Source organism: Colius striatus, chromosome 3, assembly GCF_028858725.1.
Source record: "Colius striatus isolate bColStr4 chromosome 3, bColStr4.1.hap1, whole genome shotgun sequence".
NCBI classification, from domain to species: Eukaryota; Metazoa; Chordata; class Aves; order Coliiformes; family Coliidae; genus Colius; species Colius striatus.
This window is the reverse complement of record NC_084761.1, coordinates 63,879,396-63,901,610: the sequence shown is the minus strand read 5'-3', so window position 1 is coordinate 63,901,610 and position 22,215 is coordinate 63,879,396. Positions and strand designations below refer to the sequence as shown.

Here is a 22,215-nt window from a genome sequence, read left to right as displayed (position 1 = left end):
AAAATCAGACCCTTACACTCATATTTCCACCACTGTAACTGAAACTTCTAATTAACAAATCAATTGAAAGAAAGTCTCTGAAGACCATTTATGGACTCAAGAGGTAAAAAAAAATCCGCATCCTGGACAAAGCCACAGTAGGAGTTCCAATCACACAAAGTCTGTACTGTTCTCTCATTAAAGTCAATGTCATTTTTCTCACAGGCAAGCAATGCTCCCATTAACCGCCTAAAACTCAAACTACGTAGTATTTATAGTGAGCATTTATAAAATTAAATAATTAAAGAGATGAAGAAACAAAGGAAGTCCTCTAAAATGAACCTTGGGAAATTGAATTTAACAAATGAACCAAGAAAAGAGAGAATAATTAAAAATAAACAACCCACAGGAGAGGAACAAGTCTCCACATTCTCTGCATGTTGTCTTTTTGGACAACTATTTTCCCTGTCTTGCAACCAAGAGTCTGCACTAGACTTTTGCATTAGCTCTATACACAAGCATACATGTACATAATGATGAAATAATATAGTTAGCATTCCTAAATATTGTATTAGTTATATTTAATGTAAAATAAGAGGACAAGAGCTGCATGGATATGCTGCAAGTTACATTCACGTTACAGACTTTTTACAGCCTGTATTTTACACATACTTTTCTAAGAACTAGACACCACATATTCAAATACTTCCTTGAAGTTAATTCACCCACTATCATACTGCAGAATACTTGAAAAATATTCAAATTTTCTGTTTCCTCTGAACAGTTGGGACCTCTCTTTAAACCATTGCTGTGGTTTTTACGGTCCTTATAGAATTCATCAGACATCCTTGCTCATTGTGGCAATCACAAAAAATGGGACTCACCTATAAAGTAGGACAGTAGTATTGCCAGCAGCACCGAGACCCCTACGGCACAGAGTGCAGTACATTTCCAGCTACAGTACTTCGAAGACTTCTTGAATTTAAAAGCACTTCTGGATAGAGTGTTCCTAGGTAGTGGCCGAGTAGGAGGGGAATAAACAGAGCCGGATGCCATTGTGTACCCTGGCGTTGCAGTGCTGAACAGCGGTGTGGTCCCTGTTCCTGTTTTGAATAAGAAATGCCTGTGGAAGAAAAAGTGTATGGTAAAGTATAAAAGTAAATAAAGATGGAGCACAGGCAGTCATATTTCTTTTGTTTGGTGTTGTCTATCTTTCAAACAGCTAACAACATTCTTAGAAGCACTATTGTGACCCTTGCACATAAATAAGTCACTTTCCCTTTAAGAAAAAGACCAAACCCCTCCAAACATTAGTAACATGCTGGTATCCAGACAGGAAATAGAACTACCCAAAGTATGGTATGGTAGGGAGGAGGTCTTGTGGAGTTTATCTGACAAGCAGGGACAGGCTTTCTGCTGCTGTTTATTTTTGTTGGCTTCTGCTGCAGACTACAGGGAACTCCATTAAAAAGTCAATAATGAGCAATCTGACTATAGCCCACGCTACTTATCACAGCTTTCCTGGGTTAAGTACAAAGAAAATAGCAATCCCTCAGATACAAACTTATGGCAACTTTGCCAAAATTAGTCAAAGATTTTTTTGTGTGTCCTAAATACTCAGTTCACTAGTTCATATCTCCTTGCACATAATTTTACCGAAACAAGATCTGATTATGGATACAGCAGCTAGTTACAGTCTGGGAAGTACTCTAAAGAAATATATTTAGTAAGTGCTCAAAAGGAGCCACAGCCAGAAACAGAAACAAAAAGCAATGCCAAAATTAAGACATACTCTGTGAGTTACAAGTAAATGGATTTTTTTCAATTAGAATTTCCAAAACAAATATTACTCCCTGAGCCTATCTACAGCAGAATCCTTTCATTTTAGCTCATGCAAGCATAATTATTTTGGAAAAGTCTCTAAGCATGGCATATACTACCTGAAGATTTTCTCCTGATGCACGTATACAACTCTATGAACAACAAACCACAGCCAAACAAAGACCTTTGGACCAGGGATTTTCCCACCAATTTGTTATGTTGGCAACTCTCTAGTGAAAGGCTTGGACTTACCTAATCAGGCTTTGCAAAATGAATACAGTATAGCTAAAAATGGTAAGAAAGCACACTGTGGAGAATTTTGAACTTACCATGTACATGAACAGCTAAACAGAACTTGAGAGGCATTTGCATTTTTTAGTAGGTGAGAGACACTCATGAATTGCTGATACCCAGGTCTTCCTGAAGCCAAGTGCCTGCCTACACTGTGTTTGCCTACTGCATGCCAACCACACACTATAGGTCAGAGGATCTAGCACCAAATGAGTTAGCTGTGGAGGGGAAAGCCCTCTGGTTACACCATGTGGCACTGTGGACTGCTTCTCTGCTGATGGGACTTTGATCTCCCAGGATCCACACTTGGATCCTTGCATAGTAATGGACCGATCTATACAGGTATAGCAGCTTTATTGCAAATGAGCTATAGAGACATTAGAACTTAATTTGCCCCATTGCAGCCTGAGAAAAATGCCTGCAGTTGATAAACAACGTTTGGTGTTTGGAGGAGATTTTGCTATGGCATAAATCATCTCCTTGAAAATATTTGCATTACAAACATGATCCCATGAAATATGATACACGGGTTACTTAATTTTGAACAATACTAAACCTGTTAGTAGTAACAACACAAGGATATGCACTAGATCTAACGATGCACAACAGCACATCCCATGTTTTCTTGGCTTCTGAGCTCAGAGGATTACCAACGATTTCAAAAGACAAAGCTCTGGTGGTTTAAATCCTCTTTAAGAAGGTACTTCATTAAATTATGTGACATTTTCTATGTTGCAAACACCAAAATAATAATAACTAGCCCTATGTATAAAACGTTTTACACCTTAAAACACCATTGCTTTGTTATTTCAGGCTCACAGAAGCATACAAATTCATTAAGTTCTGATAAAGTGGTCAAAGTCATTTGACCTTTACCGTTCCTTCATTTCTGGCTACATATGGTTAAATGCTATGTCCGGGTATTTTTCAAAAACAATGCCTCAAGAAACTGCCAAATACAAAGGTGTCTGTTTCCCTCTCTATGTGCAGTATGTACTGTTGTGGGGGACTGAAAGAAAGACATATAATAGATGTAATAATATTCCTCCTAAACGCCAGCTTCCATGTTAAAAATAAGAAGCTGCATGACCAATCTCCAATTTTCGTGTCTTTCTGCTCTTGCTGTTAGGCTCCAGACACTAAAAATAGAAACTCACATTACATGAGTACTTGAATGGAACTCCATATACTCTTAAGCGTTAACAAAATGATACAACAAACCAGTCAGCTTCTGATCTTTTCCTTTTTTTTAATTTGAGAAGTGAGAGCTGAGACACTGGCTTTAGTACAGCACACCCTCCTAGAGACAGTAATCCGTATGTGCAAAGTCTTTGAGGAATTAATCCCATGAACTGGGGAGATGGCTGCATATCTGTGCTGGTGTGAGCTGTCATAGCTCTGACACTTCAACTTAGGCATCAAGGCAATGAAAGAAAATTTTAAGTTCTATACGTGAATCACAGAATCATTTAGTTTGTAAAAGACCTTTAACACCGAGTTCAACCACTAATGTAACTGCCACATCCACCACTGAACCATGTCCCTATGCACCACATCTACATATCTTTTTAACATCTCCAGGGATGGTGGCTCAGCTTCCTCCCTGGGCAGCCTGTGTCTGTTTCAATGCTTGATAACCCTTTCAGTGAAGAATTTTTTCCTAATAGTTAATCTAAACCTCACTTACTGCAACTTGAAGCCATTTACTCTTGTGCTGTTGCTTGTTGATTGTGACAAGAAACCAACACTTCACCTCATCACAACCTCCTTTCAGGTAGCTGTAGAGGGCAATAAAGTCTCCCCTCAGCCTCCTATTCTATAGACTGAACAACCTCAGTTCCTTCAGCTACTCCTCATAACACTTGTGCTCTAGACCCTTCACCAACTTTGCTGTGTATCTCTGGACACATTCCAGAATCTAAATGTCCTTCTTGTAGTGAGAGGCCCAAAACTGAACACAGTACTCAAGGTGCAGTCTCACCAGCGCTGTGTACAGCAGCACAATCATTTCCCTGTTCCTGCTGGCCACACTACTTCTGACACAAGCCAGGATGCCATTGGCCTTCTTGGCCACCTGGGCACACTGTTGACTCATGTTCAGCTGGCTGTCAACCAACACGCCCAGGTCTTTTTCTCCTGGGAAGCTCTTCAGTCACTCATCCTCAAGCTTGTCATGTTACATGGGGCTGTTGTGACCCAAGTGCAGCACTTGGAACTTGGCCTTGTTGAAGCTCATACAACTGGCCTTGGTCCATCAATCGAGCCTGTCCAGGTCCCTCTGAAGAGCCTTCCCATCCACCATGTTGGTGTCATCTGTGAACTTACTGAGGGTGCACTCAATCCCCAAGTCCGGATCATTGATGAAGAGATTAAAAGGAACTGGCCCCAACACTGAGCCCTGGGGAATACCACTGATGACCAGATGCCACTCTCTGGCCAGACTTTTACCCAGCAAAGAGTACACTCATCCACACTATGAGCAGGCAGTTGCTCCAGAAGAATGCTGTGGGAATTCAGCACTGTGTAGTTTTAGCACACAGCTAAGATTCCTTACTTTAAGCTATTTCTCCTTTGCTTCAAATCCCATGAATAAAATGCCAGAGAGGTCACACCAGCTGGCTGGAGAATGCCAAGGGAAAAATAATGACAGAAAACCCAGTCTGGCATCTTCCTGTGGATTAAGAAAATTTGTTCGGATCTCTCTATTCCTAATGAGTGGAGTTACTAACAAAGTTGTCAGAGAGTCTCCTGCCACATTAACTCTGAGTGATAAGTATTTAAAGTGTAACGGTATCAGACTTGCACATCTTGTCTGCCTCACTGAGCTATGCCAAACAGTGTTCCTATGAGACACTCAGAAGGATATGGTATCTGACAACAAATCCAGACTACTTGCAGATAATGCTGAAATTCTTAGGCTCTTGAAATATAATCTATCCACAAATGACTTTAATTATCCATCTACCTTGTCTTTTCAAACCGTGGAACTTGAATAGCTAATTTATAAAGCCTAAACTCTTTGCACTACTTGACCAGGCACTGACTTACTGGCAATTACACTATGTTTCATCTCATAGGGAGCTTACAGCATCTGCAGTAGTGTATCTCCCATTCAAAATTGATCATCTAACAAGCACTTGCTAGATCTTCATGTAAGCAGCACTTTAAATATTTTATTAAGCTTTAGAGTACAAAAATCCAGTGAATCATGCTAATATGTTTTTATTAAATAATTCAATTCACTTTACAAAGCACGTAATCTTCTATTTTAAAGTTTATTCAATATGTATTTGTGTCTGCTTATTCAATATATGTTTCTACTAAAAAGTGTAGCTAACTTTAATATTTCGGGGGCAAGAATTCAGTATCTAACAGATCTAAACTATAGATTAGTAGCAAAATACAAAGTTATGTCATAAACTAATCCTTGGATGCAAAGACAGCTGGCAAGTCCTCTTATTTCACAAATTGTAGGCATTTTGATTAAGCTTCTGTCCTTGAAAGACAGAAATACAGCATGAAAAACGTCGAAGATGTCAGCTCAGAAATCAAAAGTGTATGAATAAAAGTGAAATAATCATGCTTTTAATTTAACTACATACAAGTGCTGGTGTGCACCTGCTGATACACAGATGGTTTTCTCCTCTACCAAGTTGCAGGAGGAGGATTCACATCAAATAAGATTTTCTCTGTGCTGCCACTTCTTCTGCGGAAAACAAAATTGAAGCATCCTCTACTAAATTCAGTAAAGGGGAAAGCAGGAGGGAAAAGAAGTGATAAAAAACCCTCATGTGTTGGACAGAAAGATTAAGTTAACCGAAAACTGTGTCTTTAGAGAAATGGAGATAGATTATCAAAACATTCAAGGACAGCAAGTCTCAGACCATAAGCCCAAATACTTCTGATATAAGATAGCCAGGTGGCCAGCAACAGAAATGTGATTTAGAATAGCTTTCTTTATGAAAAGATCTGTGACAAAAACTTCTGACCTCACTTTAGAAGAAAACGGATACTATGCATCAACGAATGCGATATTACACAAACATATCTGGAAGGCCTGAAACACCAGACTGCCAGAAACACAGGTATTATACAAATAAGCTACCACCAAGCAGAAAGGATTATTCCACGTAACTTTTAAATAGCTTGGTGTCAATTTGTATGGAATTGTTGCATAATTTTAAGATTCCTAATGTAATTTTTACATTAGATATATGACATGGGTTTTTTTTAGGTCATGCTGAAATTGCTTCACCTTGCAAAAGATTCACTTGTGATCTGTAGCTGATTGCTCTGGTTTTCAGCATCATATATAGAATGCTTTGCATATATACTTGCAAGACGTGTGAAATAACCTACCTTATAATCTCTAACAACTTTCTTGGCAGTGTGTTAGTTGTTTTAAAATATTTCATACAGCACAACACCACCAATAGTGCTACATCCCATGGCAAATATGTCACAATGTATTAAAAGTCACAAAGGACTTTTGCAAAATTTGTACTAAATATGGAGTTGTGAATAAGGTCCAGTCAAATCCTATTGCACTTCTTCAAGTATATAAGAATACATATCATATTTTATCATCTTGCCAGTGAGATTTAAAGGCAGCTATTGCTATTTTTGTGCTACATTATTATTTAGATGATGACTGCTGTCACAAAATAAAGGTCAGTATGGCTAGGCCTTATGCATATAAAAGAACAAAACACTCCTCATCTTAAAAACTACAATACCATGGATCTAGAATAAAACTGTATTTAAAACATATATGCCTGAACACTCTATAACCCTTTCTTCCAGGTCTTTGAATATTGTATATTGTAATATACTACCAGCACCTGAATAATCTGGAGCAGAATAAATCCACTATTTTGGTTGTGTTTCTGAATAGAGAGATTCCACTGTGATGAGTAACAAATGTCATATTGCCATTGCTGTTCAGGTTTTCTTGCAGTACTGTTTATTTCCTATGTTGTCCTAAATGCAGTCTCTTTGGTTAGTTCGATTACGGTGATAATGACGTGTGGCTCTTCATATCACTACTGACTACTACCAGAAGGTGACTGAGGAAGAACAGATATAATACTCAGAAGACTGCACTACAAAGGGCAGTCAATGCTAGAAATAATCTCTGATTTGGACTTTTCAAGGAAGTCTCAGTCTGAAGGTTTCTGTCTGAAAACCAGTGAAAAGGGTAGGATTGCTGTAAACCTTTACAGTACAATGAGCAAGTTAGTTAGTTCATTCCAAAAATTGTGGAGGACTATCTTATTTGATAGAGAACAGTTACACTTGCAAAACCTGCATGTAAAAGTGACCTTAAATAAGGAGGATTGGGAATTAACTGCGGAAGGGCAGATCACTAGGAACAATAGCCTGTCTGACAGTGACCAGTACAAAGGGAGGGGATGAAAGCTTTCCAGTCTACTTATTCACTAACAGCTCACTCTAAATAGTCCAAAACTCACGCTCTCACTGATGTCTTGTGGCATTTTGTTCTGTAGGCTAAACACGCATTGTGTCAAAATGTATTTTCTTCTGTCAATTTCAATTTAAATTCAACTGATTGTTCCCTTGTTCTTGTAAAATGAGTGTGCACTGTTTGTGCAGTACATAAAGACAAAATTTTTATAAGATTACTGTTTGATTCACTTTATTTTTTAGAGTAAAACATACAACAGCATTAAAAAGTATCTGTCTATAGAAAAAAGGCAAAATTTAGGTTCTTTATGGGTCAAAGGCAACCACGGAGCTGAGGAAAGCTATTTTCAGATGCCTGTAGTTTCAGTGCCGATGGTTTCAGTCATCTTCTAAATGTCAGTGAAACATGAACAGAAAGTGACTTCAAGAGAGGTGGAAGAGGAAAGGAAAACTATCCCCATTTTTTTTTTTGCATCTGTTTCCTTTATTTTTAGGTACCAAAGGCTCCCAAAAATTCTTAAGTATATTCACAACTCTACATTTTTTTTTCATGTAATTAAAAAGTCTACTAATTGCTGGTATTTGAGTCATCTGCTCTCCTTACAATTTGAGAAAAAACCTGGACATATAAGAAATTACAAGCACAGACTACTGTTGGCTCAAAAGATCGTTGTACTTTACTTGACTCTTCCAGTCAAGGCAATGACATCCTGTCTTCTGTAATCACAGGTTAAGTACTTCATGAAATGACCACACCAATTTTTACATTGCAGAGCATAGGTTAATCTTCCCCTCCCTCAACCAACTCAAATCTGCCAGTCTATAGCTCTATTAAAAAATATCTGTTTGCCTCTAAGGAGTTTCTGCACTGCATGTACTGACTGATGTGCTCTCTCTTTGCCAACAGACCCCATTCGGGCTGGATTGAACTGGGATCTCTGAGTGAGACCATGCTGGATCTGTGTACAAGGTTACAGGAATTAAGACACTTATAATCAAACCCAGGTAAATGGTTTTATCCTTTCTGCTAAGGTCCTCAATCTGTTACCCTAGATTCTCTCCAAGGCACGAAGTGGTAATATCTATACCTCAGATATCTAGTATTAGGAACACATCAATCATAGTCTCCTAAGCCTCAAGAGGTGGAAAAACTTCCATCAAATCCACTTTGAGTGAATTCAAATTGAGAGAAATGTAAATTTTAGTGAATTTATGTTTTGATGACATTTACCTCTGAGGACCAATACTTCAGGAAACATGTCTTCTCTGCTCAGAATGCAACAATAATCCTAATGACTTCCTTTGGATGTTTAATATAACGGTATTATTGAATCTGTAATTAGCTTGATTTGAAATGAATACAGCTGTGATGATTGCTCAACTGAACAAAAAATAAAATAGCATATTTTGTCAAAAAACTGCGCCTATCTGGAGACTGCAGCAATCAGTAATTCTGCTTTGCAAAAGTAAAATGGCACTTCCTACAACAGTTCTGCAGCACCACAAATCCAATGTAAGCAAGCAAAACATAAGGGGCACAGAAAAATCAGACAGACTTCTCAGGTTTGGGAGTTCTCATTCTCTACCTGTAATACGTCATTACTGACACATGGAGAGATAGTATATGCCTATCACTGTGTGAAGACCTAGCATTTTGTTTCCCATTTCCATACAAAGAAATCAATTAATCTTAAGAAAGCAACTTCAAGAGAAGATGGACAAATAAAGCTGCAGCTGTTTTAGTTTGCTCCAACTTCTGCCATTCAAGTTTTTTTATTTATCTCTCCATGACTTTCCTTAATGCAAACCAGCTGGATTTTTCCCCCTTGGGAATGGGTTATCATGCTTTTTATTTGTTTACAAAGCCCCTACCAGACATATTAACTGTCAGAATCAGAAGAAAACCATTAACTGTGAAAAAAACAGTGGTCCGAGATCACAATCAATTACTGCACTGCATCCACTGACTAGTGTGCTCTCTCTCTGCCAATGGTCCCTATTCGTGCTGGATTGAACTGGGATCTCTCAGTGAGACCATGACCTTCACCCGCCACTTGACATTAGAGAGTTCTGTCTGGTTCACTAATGGATAGATCACATCAATAAATCTGATTCCTTGCACTGAGTTGAGGAAGCAGATGGAAAGAGAAGATTAATCTCTGCCGACTGACATTATAGGGAAGATGTAAAAGATAACAGAAATTACTGGCTAGGTCTCATGTGAACTCTGGTTCACTGATGCATGAGATCAGCTTTCCCAGTAGACTCCAGAAGGAATTGAATTTTTGTTTCTCCGTGAGCACTTTATGCCTGTCTTCATCTTCTGTTAACATTCTTCTGAGATGAAACCTTGTAGCTGGTGGTGTTTGCCCTTAGCACAGGCTTATGACTGACTTCCGCTGAACCATATGGCTGCATTTAACATAAATTCAAGCAAGCACAGAAACCACATTATGCTGTGAATTTGTCTCAGTTTATTTTCTGTGAAGAATTGCAATCAAAAAATTGCTTAGAAAGAAACAAAAGTGAATTTCTGCTTCCTCAGAGCCAATATTAGTACTACCATAAGCCCGGAAAAAGCTCCAAGATCACATTGGATCAAATGATGATCAAAGTTTGGAGAAAGAAAGAAAGAGAAGAGGGCTATTATTCATATGCAAAACCTGAGGAAACATCTGTGGGAACTGGAGATAAGCCTCTTCTAACAGTTTATTCAAATGTTTCAGAGAAACACTTTACATGTGATAACACTTGCTTGAATTTTGGTTGGGTTTATGCTGAGGACCCGCTTTCTTTACAAACTGAAGACTGAAAGCCAAGAAATTAAAAGAGCACTAGTAGGGCTGCAAGCGCCTTTCTTACTGCTTGTGCGTTCTTTCACATCTGGCCCCTAGCAGGTTACACTCCACTGCTGTCTGCTGCTGGGGAAACAATGGAGAAGTCAGGCACAGTAACCTGCACCAAAAGCTTTAAACAGTAATTCGGGCATGACAGTCTCCCAATGAGCTGTGAGAGCCAGCAGGACATGGTGACTTGAAGGACTGGAAACTGACAAAAGTCCCAAACTTTCTTTTCCAGTGTCCAGAATGAATCTCTTCCTCTGCAATCTCTTCCTCTGCACCTACCTTCTTCATGGTGTAAGAAAGAATATAGTGCTACAGCATGAAGAGGGCAGCTACAAACATCTTATTTGTTCTTCTATATTCAGATTTGGGCTGCTAGCTCTCTCCTCTGGAGAAGAAGGAGTTCAATTCTGTGATATGTAAACACATATCTGAGATCAAAAGAACCAGTATAATCAGATGGCTCTGCTGAGCCTGCTCTTTCGTGCTTCTCTCTGGTACACTGCACTCTGTGAAGACGAATGAGGGAAACTAACAACACTTAAGCCACAATTTGCAGAAGCAAGCAGGAGACTCTGATGCAAAGAATGACTCACAGTGCTGGGTGGGCAAGTAAAGAAACCTGCCAGAATTTTAGTTACTCATACTCTTTGTTACAGGTTCATCTCATTACCTGCTTTCCAGAGGAGAGTGAAAGTAGACTTATATATTGCTGAAAAAAATATGAAGCGGCTCTGTTCTCCTTATAGGCTTCTTCTGAGTCTCTCAGAGGACTAGTATTTAATGCAGACTTACATCTAGGTTATGGTAAGCGACTTGGCTCTTGATATTGCTGGTGATACTTCTAAAGGAGGTAGTAGTTGGAGTGAACTTGAGAGTCCCTTAGTGCACCTTCTGATACAGTGTTCATGCTATTCTAGTTCTCTCTCCAAAGGAAGAGACAGTAGAGGAAACTGCTAAATTTTGCAGTGAGAATTGGAAATGCTCATGTGAACAGTAACGATTTATATTACAACTCCCTAGCTTATTGTCTGGTCTTCTGGATTTGCATCCCTACCAAGACAGAAAGAGAGAAAGCGATCTCTGAGATGAGGTATTCTAATCTTGGCCAGTTCTGACCTGATTATTAAGTAAGTTAAGCTTTAAGAGGAGAAATCAAAGAAGAAAGGTAGGGCACAAGTACTCCTCCATTTCTCTTTCTCCCTTGCTGTCTTCTAAAGCTGAAAGAGAACAATTGCTCTAAACATCTCAAAAGGCACATGGAGACAATTTCAAAATGCAAATGTGATTTAAGAGAGACTCAGAGATGCATTATTTACTCAAATATTAATTAAAAACTTGGAACAAAAGTTGAAAATTCATCTGCAGTTGAAAGACCTGAGGTGGCTACTGGACATTTTAAAAGGAGATAAAAGGAAGTTAAAGAAGTATTATTGTCCCACTGACTGACAGGATCTGATTCTGCCTCAAGCTGCAAGAAGACCGAAGTTTCCATCATAATGGATCTGTGAATCTTAGCTCACTTATTGATGCCCACAGCTGTGGTTCTCTTGCAACTTGGAATCTGTGATAACCTGTGATGAACTCTGTGCTGCCACCGCGATGCTACCAGTAGCCAATCAAGCAGCTAGATTCATGTTATTGCAGTGACTGTGCTGTCATAACATCTGAGTTACAGCCACTACACCACCAACATGGCCACTGTGCATATACATTTGATGCAACCATCCTTCCTGTTTTCCAGTCATTATTGTTACTTGGTGTAAATTTGTATACTACACTAGCACACTCTTTCATATGCAAAATGCCAAGATTTGTAGATTTGAGACATCACCATTTGGGGATTCAGCAAGGCAGAGGGTTACATCTTGTGCTTAGAAGAGGGTGATGGCACTCATTAATGGCACTTAATTAATGGCACTCATTTCCATATAAACCTTTTTGGAGTTGGACTTCCCTTTGAGCAACCAACATTATTAGAGATGATGTTGCTACTATACATTTGTTCGGGTCTTTGCCTTCCTATGTTGTTTGATACTGTTTTCTCATTTGTTTGAATGTGACAAAAATAATCTCGAGAATTTGTTAAAATTCCATTCTCATTCAACTTGAGTTGCAATTATTAGGATCACAGGCTTGACTGTAGCCATGCAACTGTAGAAAGAGGCCAGCTTTTACCTTGTAAATTTTGTGTGTTTAACTTTATGGTGTGGATGACTTTTTTTAACTGAAGTGTTGGGATTTTTTGTTTTACTTGCTCTTTTTTAAAACAAATCTGAAGAAACTTTAGTGATTGCATTGAAGGCCTGTTTATCAGCATAGGCCAAAATCTTAGGTTTGGTTACTTCTGGCTTCTGTCCCTTAGTAGAACATATGTCAGCAGCCAAGGTTTGTCATCACCTTGAGTCAGCCCTATACGTGAGGAAGTATATGCTATTCAAAAGGATTTCACAAGTAATTACAAGGACTAAAGGACAAGGAATAATCTTGGTTTTCATCCTAGATATTCAGTCCCTAGTCCTCTAGTATTTTATCTAAGTCCTACCCAGCCTAACCCATGGACCACTCGGAGTTTCTCCTTCTGGACTACTACATCTACCCATCTGCACAGCCATTCCTGCCCTTTTTGTTCCAAGTAATTTTCACTTTGCTCCATACCCCTGGCTTCTTCCACCTTTAAAGTTAATTCACTATGTCATTATAACTATCTGACCTCCTTTAAACTCAGCTCTCCTGACCTTTTTCTCCAACAGATGGCAAAAATCCCCAGTCAACCTCCTTGCAAAGAATTCTAACTTAAATACAACAGGAAGTTTTCAAACTCAAATCCTGTAAAAATATGAATTTTCAGAAAATGAGATTCTATAGAAACAGAAAATGCTAGGAAGCTTCACCTAAAAGAAATATAAATACAGTCATTTACTGATAATGAATCTTACATTCTTTTCAGATTTTGATATCTAGATAATGTGGAAAGAGAAGGTAGAAGAAAACTAAACTTCAAGCTTAACTGATTTGGCAACATGTATACTAACATATGTTTATACATTAGAGAAAAGAAGAATGGTACCAAGAAAAGCCAACAATACATACCATTAAAATATTTGGAGATTTCCAGCTGTCTTATGATAATTAATGCATTGTGCACAAATCTCTTGAAGCTATAAATAACTATTTTTTTAGGCCTGAGTCTATGAATCATTACTATGTCTATGCAAGATGTCCATTTCTATTATCATTATTAACACTAAAATTGTCAAATTCATCAGATTAATATTCACTCCATCAGTCATACAAACTAAGAAATAGTATACCACAATGTAACACATGCATGACATGAAAACAAGGAAACAAAAATATAATGAGTCTAGCTGTGACACAGTATGTTAGTGAGGTTGATAAACTGAATCTTCATGCTGATAGCATGTTGTAGTTTCAAATCTATTATGCCTTGAAACCGATGTGTTATTATCTCTGGACAACATTCACACCAGGAGATGATCCCTGCTAGCATAATTTGAAAAATGAAAGGATTACAAACAAGATAATTTCATTGTATTGTTACCTGAATTAGTGGCAACTAACAGGAATTTCATGTAACAGTCCATTTGCCAAAATACTTGCATTTGGTGGTCCCATTACAAACATAAAAAGCATAAACCAGGCCAGGTTCTATTAACTCTACTTCAGCAATTATGCATTTGAATCAGTATTGTATGGTAATTGGTCTACAGTGAACAATAATACTTGGTTTTGTTCTTTTTTGATACAGCATGCTTACATCTTTACTTTAAAGAAAATATATTATGGTCTTCTGGTAAATACCTGCAGTATCTTTGAGTTTGCTGATAATGATTAACTAATTGAATTTAACAATACCATTCTCCTCCTGTTGTTCATTTTAATTTGTGGCTAAGTGAAAGTTTAAGAGTTTTTGGAACATGAAGCAGATCAATGTAGAGTGTCAATATATTTTACATAATAATTAATTATTAATGGACAGATACAGGTCTCCTAATTTAATCAAATAGCACCTTATCCCTTCTATAATGTTGAGTTACATCTAGTAAAACAGTATTTGGATAAATTTATGATTAATTATTCTTTACTAAAATTCTGAAAACTGTGCTGATTAAGAGGCTGGAACTCATTAGAAAATGGTACTGCTTTGTCAGTTGGTTTTTTTTTGGTGAAGATCAGAAACCAAGTATATTGATTTGGCATAAGAATGCCAAACATAGTTCAAATGTAAGACGGATAATAATGACAAAGTTAGGCAGATGTAGAACTGTTCTATTACATAATTTTTATTTAAATGAGCTGAAATATTCACTTATCTGTAATTCTTTACTTCCAGTTATGTATTTATCAGTAGTTTTGATTTCAAACTATCTGGTAAAAAGTATTCGATACATAATTCTTCTTAGCTTCTTTGACTGGTCATTCCTTATGCTACGTTAATATGTCATAATATTTCTAAACCAAACATTTGCTAAGTAGTAAATATATTACAAACCAAGGATCAGACCTGGCAAATGTGTAATAATGCAAACAGTATCCAACAGCTTGCAGAATCAGGCCACAGAGAATTAATAAAACCTCAACTGCACTCTTATTTTCTTAAATGAAGGCAAACAAGTTTTGGCAGTCAAAGTTTACTATTTTGTATTTATCATGAGTCAGTATGAATAATTATTTAAAGTATAATTTGAAAAAAATCAGATATAAAGATGAGGAATTCTGTCCCAGATGTTTCTGACTATTGTAATCAAAATTTTTAAAAAAATTACATTTTGTCTTCTGTGTCAACAGTTAGCATCATGCAAACACTTAGAGTCACATACCCATAACTGCTATCGTGGTATGTTGGAGAAAACACATCCATCTCTATAAGGTTGTCATGACCATTTGCAAGGACTGCTTGATTTCCTAATTCTCTACACACAAAGATACAAAAAGATGCAATTAGAGTGGCAATTTCAAAGTAAAGAATGGGATGATCCCACAAAAAGAATATACTAATTTCATGGCAAAACTTTCTCTTTCCACAGTTTTGCAAAACTGCAATGGCATTTTGTATGTATTTATCTGGGATTTATCTACCTTCCTCGCTGTTCTCTGAACTGTATGCTGGACTGTAACTTGAAGACATGGTGTTTCAAGGCTACCATTGGATGGTCATTACCCTTCGGTGATCCATTATTTGTGTGCAAGTCCCTGAATACAATTCCTGGTTGCTGCACATAGCAAGACAGGCTTAAGGACTGAAGTAATAAAAGTGAACTGAGACTATTAAAAAACAATCTTTAGCTGGCTATCTGGCATAGTCAGTCATAAAATATGCACAGGCCTGGCTACCAGAGAGAGTGGACATCTGAAGTGCTGCAAACAATACGACACAACAGCAGAGGAGGGAAAGGTAGGAATACAGACTCTGGCTCTGTCAGGGAATGGTGAGAAAATGAAAGGGGAGAAACAAAGCTAAGCACTATTATTTTGTTTAAAACTGAAAACTTCTTTTATCTTATTTAAAACAGGAAAAGAATATTTGGGGAAAAAAACCCCACAACCTGTCCATGCTTACTTTGATGGCTGCATATTTTTGAAGAGTGGAATGATAAACTCAAGGAATGCTGCGCAAATAGTACTAAATACTGAACTATCAGAGCTTGCCTAAGGGACAAAGAAAGAAATACAGTGTGGTAAATTCCATGTATTCGTGGCAACAGCAGAGGACTTTTAGGAGGAAAAGATGCCAGAGAGATCAAGAAAACATCTAAAGACACTACTGACACCAAGGGAAGCTTATAAGCGTATGGACACAGTGTGCTAGTGAGGTTGATAAACTGAATCTTCATGCCTGATGTGTCACTTCTGAACTTCTTTTTTAATATCTCCAGTGATAGTGAATCCACTGCTACCCTGGGCAGCCTGTTCCAGTGTTTGGTAAGGCTTTCACTGGAATTTTTCTAACCTAAACCTTCCCTGGTGCAACATGAGGCCGCTTCCTCTTGTTCTATCACTTGTTACTTGGGAGAAGAGACCAATACTTCACATCACCACAGCCTCCTTTCAGGTAGTTGTAGAGAGTGATAAAGTCTCCCCCCAGTCTCCTATTCTACAGGCTGAACAACCTGAGTTCCTTCAGCTGCTCCTCATAACACTTGTGCTCTAGACCCTTCATCAGCTTTGTTGCCCATCTCTGGACACTCTCCAGAACCTCAATGTCCTTCTTGTAGTGAGGGGCTCAAACCTGAACACAGTATTAGAGGTGAGGCCTCACCAGTGCTGAGTACAAAGTCACAATCATTTCCCTGTTCCTGCTGGCCACACTACTTCCAATACAAGCCAGGATGTCACTGGCCCTCTTGGCCACCTGCGCACGCTGCTGGCTTATGTTCAGGTGCCTGTCAATCAACATGCTCAGGTTCTTTTCTGCTGGGCAGCTCTCCAGCCACACATCCCCAGACCTGGTGCATTGTATGGGGTTGCACGACTGGGCACTTGGCTTTGTTAAACCTCATAAAATTGACCTTGGCCCATTGATCCAGCCTGTCCAGTCTCTCTGAAGAGCCTTCTTGCCCTCAGATCTGTGCGCCCTCCCATCTTTGTGTTATCTGTGAAGTTATTGAGTGTGCACTTGATCCCCTCATCCAAACCATTGATAAAGACATTAAACAGAACAGGCCCCGACAGTGAGACCTGGAGAACACCACTGGTGACCAACTGAATTTAACTCCATTCACCATCACTCTCTTGGCCTGGCCATCCAGACAGTTTTCCACTCATTGCAGATTAGGTCCATCCAAGCTATGGGCAGCTGTTTTCTCCAGAAGGATGCTGTGGGAGACTGTATTAAAGGCTTTACTGAAGTCCAGGAAGAGCCCATCCACAGCCTTTCCCTCATCCTCTGAGTGGGTCACCATGTCATAGGTTAGTCATAAACTCACCCTGGCTAGGCCTGATCACCTGGTTGCCCTGTATGTGCTTTGTGATGGCACTCAAGATGATGTGCTCCAGAACCTTCCCTGGCATTGAGGTCAGACTGACAGGTCTGTAATTCCTAGGATCCTCCTTCTGGCCCTTCTTGTAGATGGGTGTCACATTTGCCAACCTCCAGTCCACTGGGACCTCCCCAGTGAGCCAGGACTACTTGATGGAGAGTAGCTTGGTGAGCACTTCCGCCAGCTCCCTCAGCACCCTTAGGTGGATCCCATTCAGCCCCACTGACTTGTGTGTGTCTAAGTGGTATAGGTCACATAATTTTCCCTTGGCACTAAAGGAGCTTCATTCTGCTCCCTGACCCCATCCTCCATCTCGGGGAAAGGATACCCCAAGAACAACTGGTCTTACCATTAAAGATCGATGCAAAGAAGGCATTAAGTACCTTGGCCTTTTCCTCCTCCTTTGCCACTTATTTTTCCTGCCACATCCAATAAAGGATGGAGACTTTCCTTATCCCCCTCTTTTGTTGCTGATGTATGTATAGAAGCATTTTTTGATTGTCCTTTACAGCATTAGCCAGATTAAGTTCTAGTTGTCCTTTGGCCCATCTAATTCTCTCCCTGCATAATCTTAAAATCGCCCTGTAGTCCTCCTGAGTTGCCTGCCCCTTCTTCCAAAGGTCATAAATTCTCCTTTTTTTCCTTGGATCCAACCAAAAAGCTCTGTTCAGCCAGCCTGGTCTTCTTCCCTGCCAGCTTGTCTTTCAGTATATGGGGACAGCCTGCTCCTGCACCTTTAAGATTTCCTTCTTGAATGATGTTCAACCTTTCTGGACTCCTTTGCCCTTCAGGATTGTCTCCAAAGGGACTCTGTCATAGTCTCCTAAACAGTCTACCCTCCGGAAGTCCAAGGTGGCAGTTCTGCTGGCCTCCCCTCCTTACTTCTCCAGGAATCGAAAACTCTTATTATTTTGTGATGTCTAATGTCTAATCAAATCCATGTGTGAAAACCTGAGAGACTTATAGAATGGAACAATTTTGAATTTGATTAAACTAGGCAATGTTTCAGTGGGTGGAATGTGTAAAATATCAGCTTTGAGCAGACTTTAACCTCCAGCAACAGCGTGCTTTTGCAGACAATCAATCAGCCTCTACACAAATTGATTTAAGACTTCCCTGGAAACTATCAACACCCTTTCCACACCTTAATCAATACTGAAGGCACTAGCTTCCTTGGCAGTCCACCCCAATAAAGACATATGGGTATGTTCCTCACACTTTGGGAGTTTCTAAAATATTCACATTCTAAAATGAAGTTTGGATGAAGCCTGCAGAATGCTTTTAAGTAACACCTTCTAGGAATTGTTTTGTCTGTACCACTTTTGAGGTATTCTGGTATTTTTATTAAATCCTTCAAAATGATGAAATATTTTCCAGCTGTCAAGTATTTATTCAACCAATTCCCTCTTTCTTACTGGTAAAAATATCAGATAAGTAACTGAATACAGTAATGTTCCTACTCTAAGTTAGGATTAAGAGAAAATTAAGCAGCATCAGTATAGACAATGAAAAACGTGTTAGTTTCCAGCACCTTTCAAAAAATGAGGCATTTTATACAGCAAATCAAGTAAGAAAAAGCAAAGCTCTTCTTTAGTTCATTGACACATTAGCTAAGATTGTGAATAACATTATACAATATTCTCAGAGATTTATTCCTCGAAATGCATATTTTCCCTTGCTGACAAATTTATCTTGGACATTCAGTGCCTAAAATTAATGAAATATTGCCTGTGCAATGCACTAAAAGCTGCCAGCATCTTACTTTCATCAACAAATTTACAAGTCCTAACATACCTTTCCTCTGCATATCTCTAACAACATAACTGTGCATTAGAAAAATTCTGCACATTCAAATACTTAACAAAGAACGCATTTAAAAAACTAAGAATTTTTAAGTATTAGTACTTTAGATTCTACTAGAATGCAAAGCAATGAGAACGTAACTAATGATGCTCAGGAACTCATTACTAAAACTAGTAGGTAAAAAAATGCCAACAATAATTTAAAAAAACCCCTAATAATATTTAATTACTTAATAATTTATAAGATTCTGACATCTGATGTGTTCATGTATTTGCATGATTTTGGCTGTCCAACTAGTAATTCAAAGAACAAAATGGAAGGTTATTCAATACAGTCCTGCTTTTTTTATTTCTTCAGCAATTAATATTGTTTTATGGTGCTGGCTCCTCCGGCAGATCTATTGCTTCTACAGCTGACTCTAATTTGCAACAGGTTGAGGACAAGTCCAATAGCAAAAATCATTAAATGTCCAATGAAAAGGCCCTGCAGTCTGCAGGAAATGTGCAAGAAATATTTTTTTAACCATACTGCTTGTTTTAACTTTTAAAATGTAAATTTTACTGAGTTTCAGTAAAGACAATTTGTGACACTGTTCAGTGACCTTATTGTCACTCAAAAATGACATCAAAGATTATATACCCAGGCCATCCAAGTTACAGCTTTAAGCCCTCAAAAAACTTTAAACAAAGAGTCTTTTAATATTTTTAAAAAATCATAAATTGGAATTTCTGTTGTATGTCATTGATCCGTCACCTCAGAGTTAACCAGTAATAGGAACACTTTATACAAACAGAGCCAAATTGCAGAGTATTCTATTATACAACTGAATCCAATATTATGAAATATGTATTTCATAATTGCATTGCTACTGCAAAGTGATGGACACTGGAACTTCTCTCAGGCTTTGCAAATACATCCCTCTCACCTGTACACAAATACACAAACTTAGCCTATTCACCATGCTGCTACATTTGACAGCAAATTCTATGTCATTTTTATGCTACTCATCACCAATATGAGACTACAGAAATAAGACAGCTATGTATATATGCTGACACATTCTGTACCTCTAAGTACGTGTCACCTAAGTCACAAAAAAAGTGTAACCCCCCTCTCCTCTCAAACCTGACTACGAGCATAAGCTAAAATATTGCAAAAAAGCAAATCAACTTTCTTTTAGGCTGAGAAAAGAATGAAGAGACCTATCATGAAGTTGTTAATATAGCTGAAACTGAACCTAAGAATCACACTCAGTGGCAAACCTTAACCAAAAAGGGAAAAAACAATGACAAATAAGATGGGTTATTCACCTCCAGAGTTCCAGACAGGTGAGACTCTTAGAGAAACTACAGTAGTGCTCTGTCAGTTTTTATGTGAAACTTTCACATTTCAGCTCACTCATAAGTGTTCAAAACCAAAATACAGATAGATTTTGTGAGGAACCTTTAAAAGATGAAAAGACTTGGCAAAAGAATATTTACCCCAGGTTGGAAATGGTATTCTAATTGTATAAACACAACAAAAACATATATGGCAGTAGAAGCATACCCCAAAGACATTAGCCATCTAGTGAAGATTAATCAGTGTCTGGAAAAAGTCAAACATCTTATTCCCACCAGAACTTATTTGTTCTGTAAGAAAAATCTTAATGTACTGAATTGTCTGAGTATGATGGTGAAATCCCTTCCGTGGAATCCTGTTCCACAGTGTCTGTCTCATAAGCAACACAGAGAGAGTCCAAGAAAAGTAAGAAAAAGAACAGCTATTTCCAACAGCCTGACAGAAGGGTTGCCTGAAACATCTATGAGGACAAAACTATGTAATGGAGAATCTTAAGGTTGTGTATGTTTTAAATTACTCAAAATCAGTTGGATCCACAAAACATAATTTAAATGGATTCAAAGAATGAACAGAAGGCATTTCAAAAACATTTCCAAGAACTACTGTCAGGTTCAATATAGTTATAAATGTTCCATTTGATGACTAAATTGGAATATTATGGCTTTCGTTAATAAAAAATTAGTGCTGATGAGTGTTACATGAGTATTAATTAATCACTGTAGGTAAATTCAGCTCTGTGCAGTGAGTTCTATAATTTTTTTATAGATCATTCTGCATTATATGTCAATCTGCATCTAAAGAAGCTAGCATCACCCTTTATGTTAGTCACTTCTTCCTAAAGCCAGCTATCAATTCCAAGAGACAAAAAAGAATGAGGACAAATTTACTATTATACCAGAACTAAGTGAGTTCTTTTGTCTTACCAAATCCTAGGCCATTTTAATAAACATCTAACCTCACATGGTTATTTCCTCAAAGGCACAAGTGAAACAGTTAAAACGCACTACTGAAAGGTCCTTGACACTTGAACTGTATGGCAGTAAGTATTTGACACATAACATATCTGGCAAGCAAGGCAAAAAAATTCTTCCAACAGTCAAAAGTCATAGATTATGAACAGGAAGGAAAATACTTCTTTGGAAAAATTAATATGCTCTCTGCATCCCATTACTCTGCAATATTCATTGTAAGGGAAAAAAGCATCATTGTGGATTTTTACAGAGAGGACAGAGTTTTAGTACTGAAAAGTTTTCAGTTTGCTGAGTGAGAGGAAGTATTAGCTTCAGGTCATCTTTCATCAAGTTAAATGTCTTCTTTAGAAGTGCCACAGCCTGTTGTAGTACCTAAGTAATTACCTGCTTTCCAGTGGCGCATTACTGCCAAGGACCCAGCTGTCCTGCAGCTGGACTGACTCAGGTGTGGTTTGCAGCTCGGCGGGCAAAGCAGCCGGCGGGGCCGGACTCTGATTCCTCCTATTTGTCAGTGAGTTTCTGTTAAGTGAGGTGATGGATGGGTGATGCTGTGCTGAATGTTGCTTGTGAGAAGGTGGCAAAGGCTGCAGGGTCGACTGGCCTTGGTTATTTGCAGGTTGTTCTAAGAAGAAAGAAAATTAAAGTTCGTTATACACCATCTCAGCATTTGCTACAACCAAAGCAGAATGAGAAATTCAATATAATCCTATCATCTAATATATTTGCATATTATTCTAT

The 22,215-nt window shown here is 38.3% G+C and overlaps 1 protein-coding gene across 7 annotated transcripts in view; it reads right to left on the bottom strand.

Annotated features, from left to right (window-relative positions):
* TENM3 (teneurin transmembrane protein 3) overlaps positions 1–22,215 on the bottom strand; it is a 327,557-nt gene that overhangs the window by 116,247 nt on the left and 189,095 nt on the right. For all 7 annotated transcript variants that reach the window (XM_061992048.1, XM_061992049.1, XM_061992050.1 and 4 more), the window contains 2 exons: positions 21,862–22,099; positions 864–1,102 (listed from right to left, as the gene is read on the bottom strand). In XM_061992048.1, coding sequence (XP_061848032.1) covers positions 864–1,102; positions 21,862–22,099 — 477 coding nt within the window. The remainder of the gene's footprint in view (positions 1–863; positions 1,103–21,861; positions 22,100–22,215) is intronic.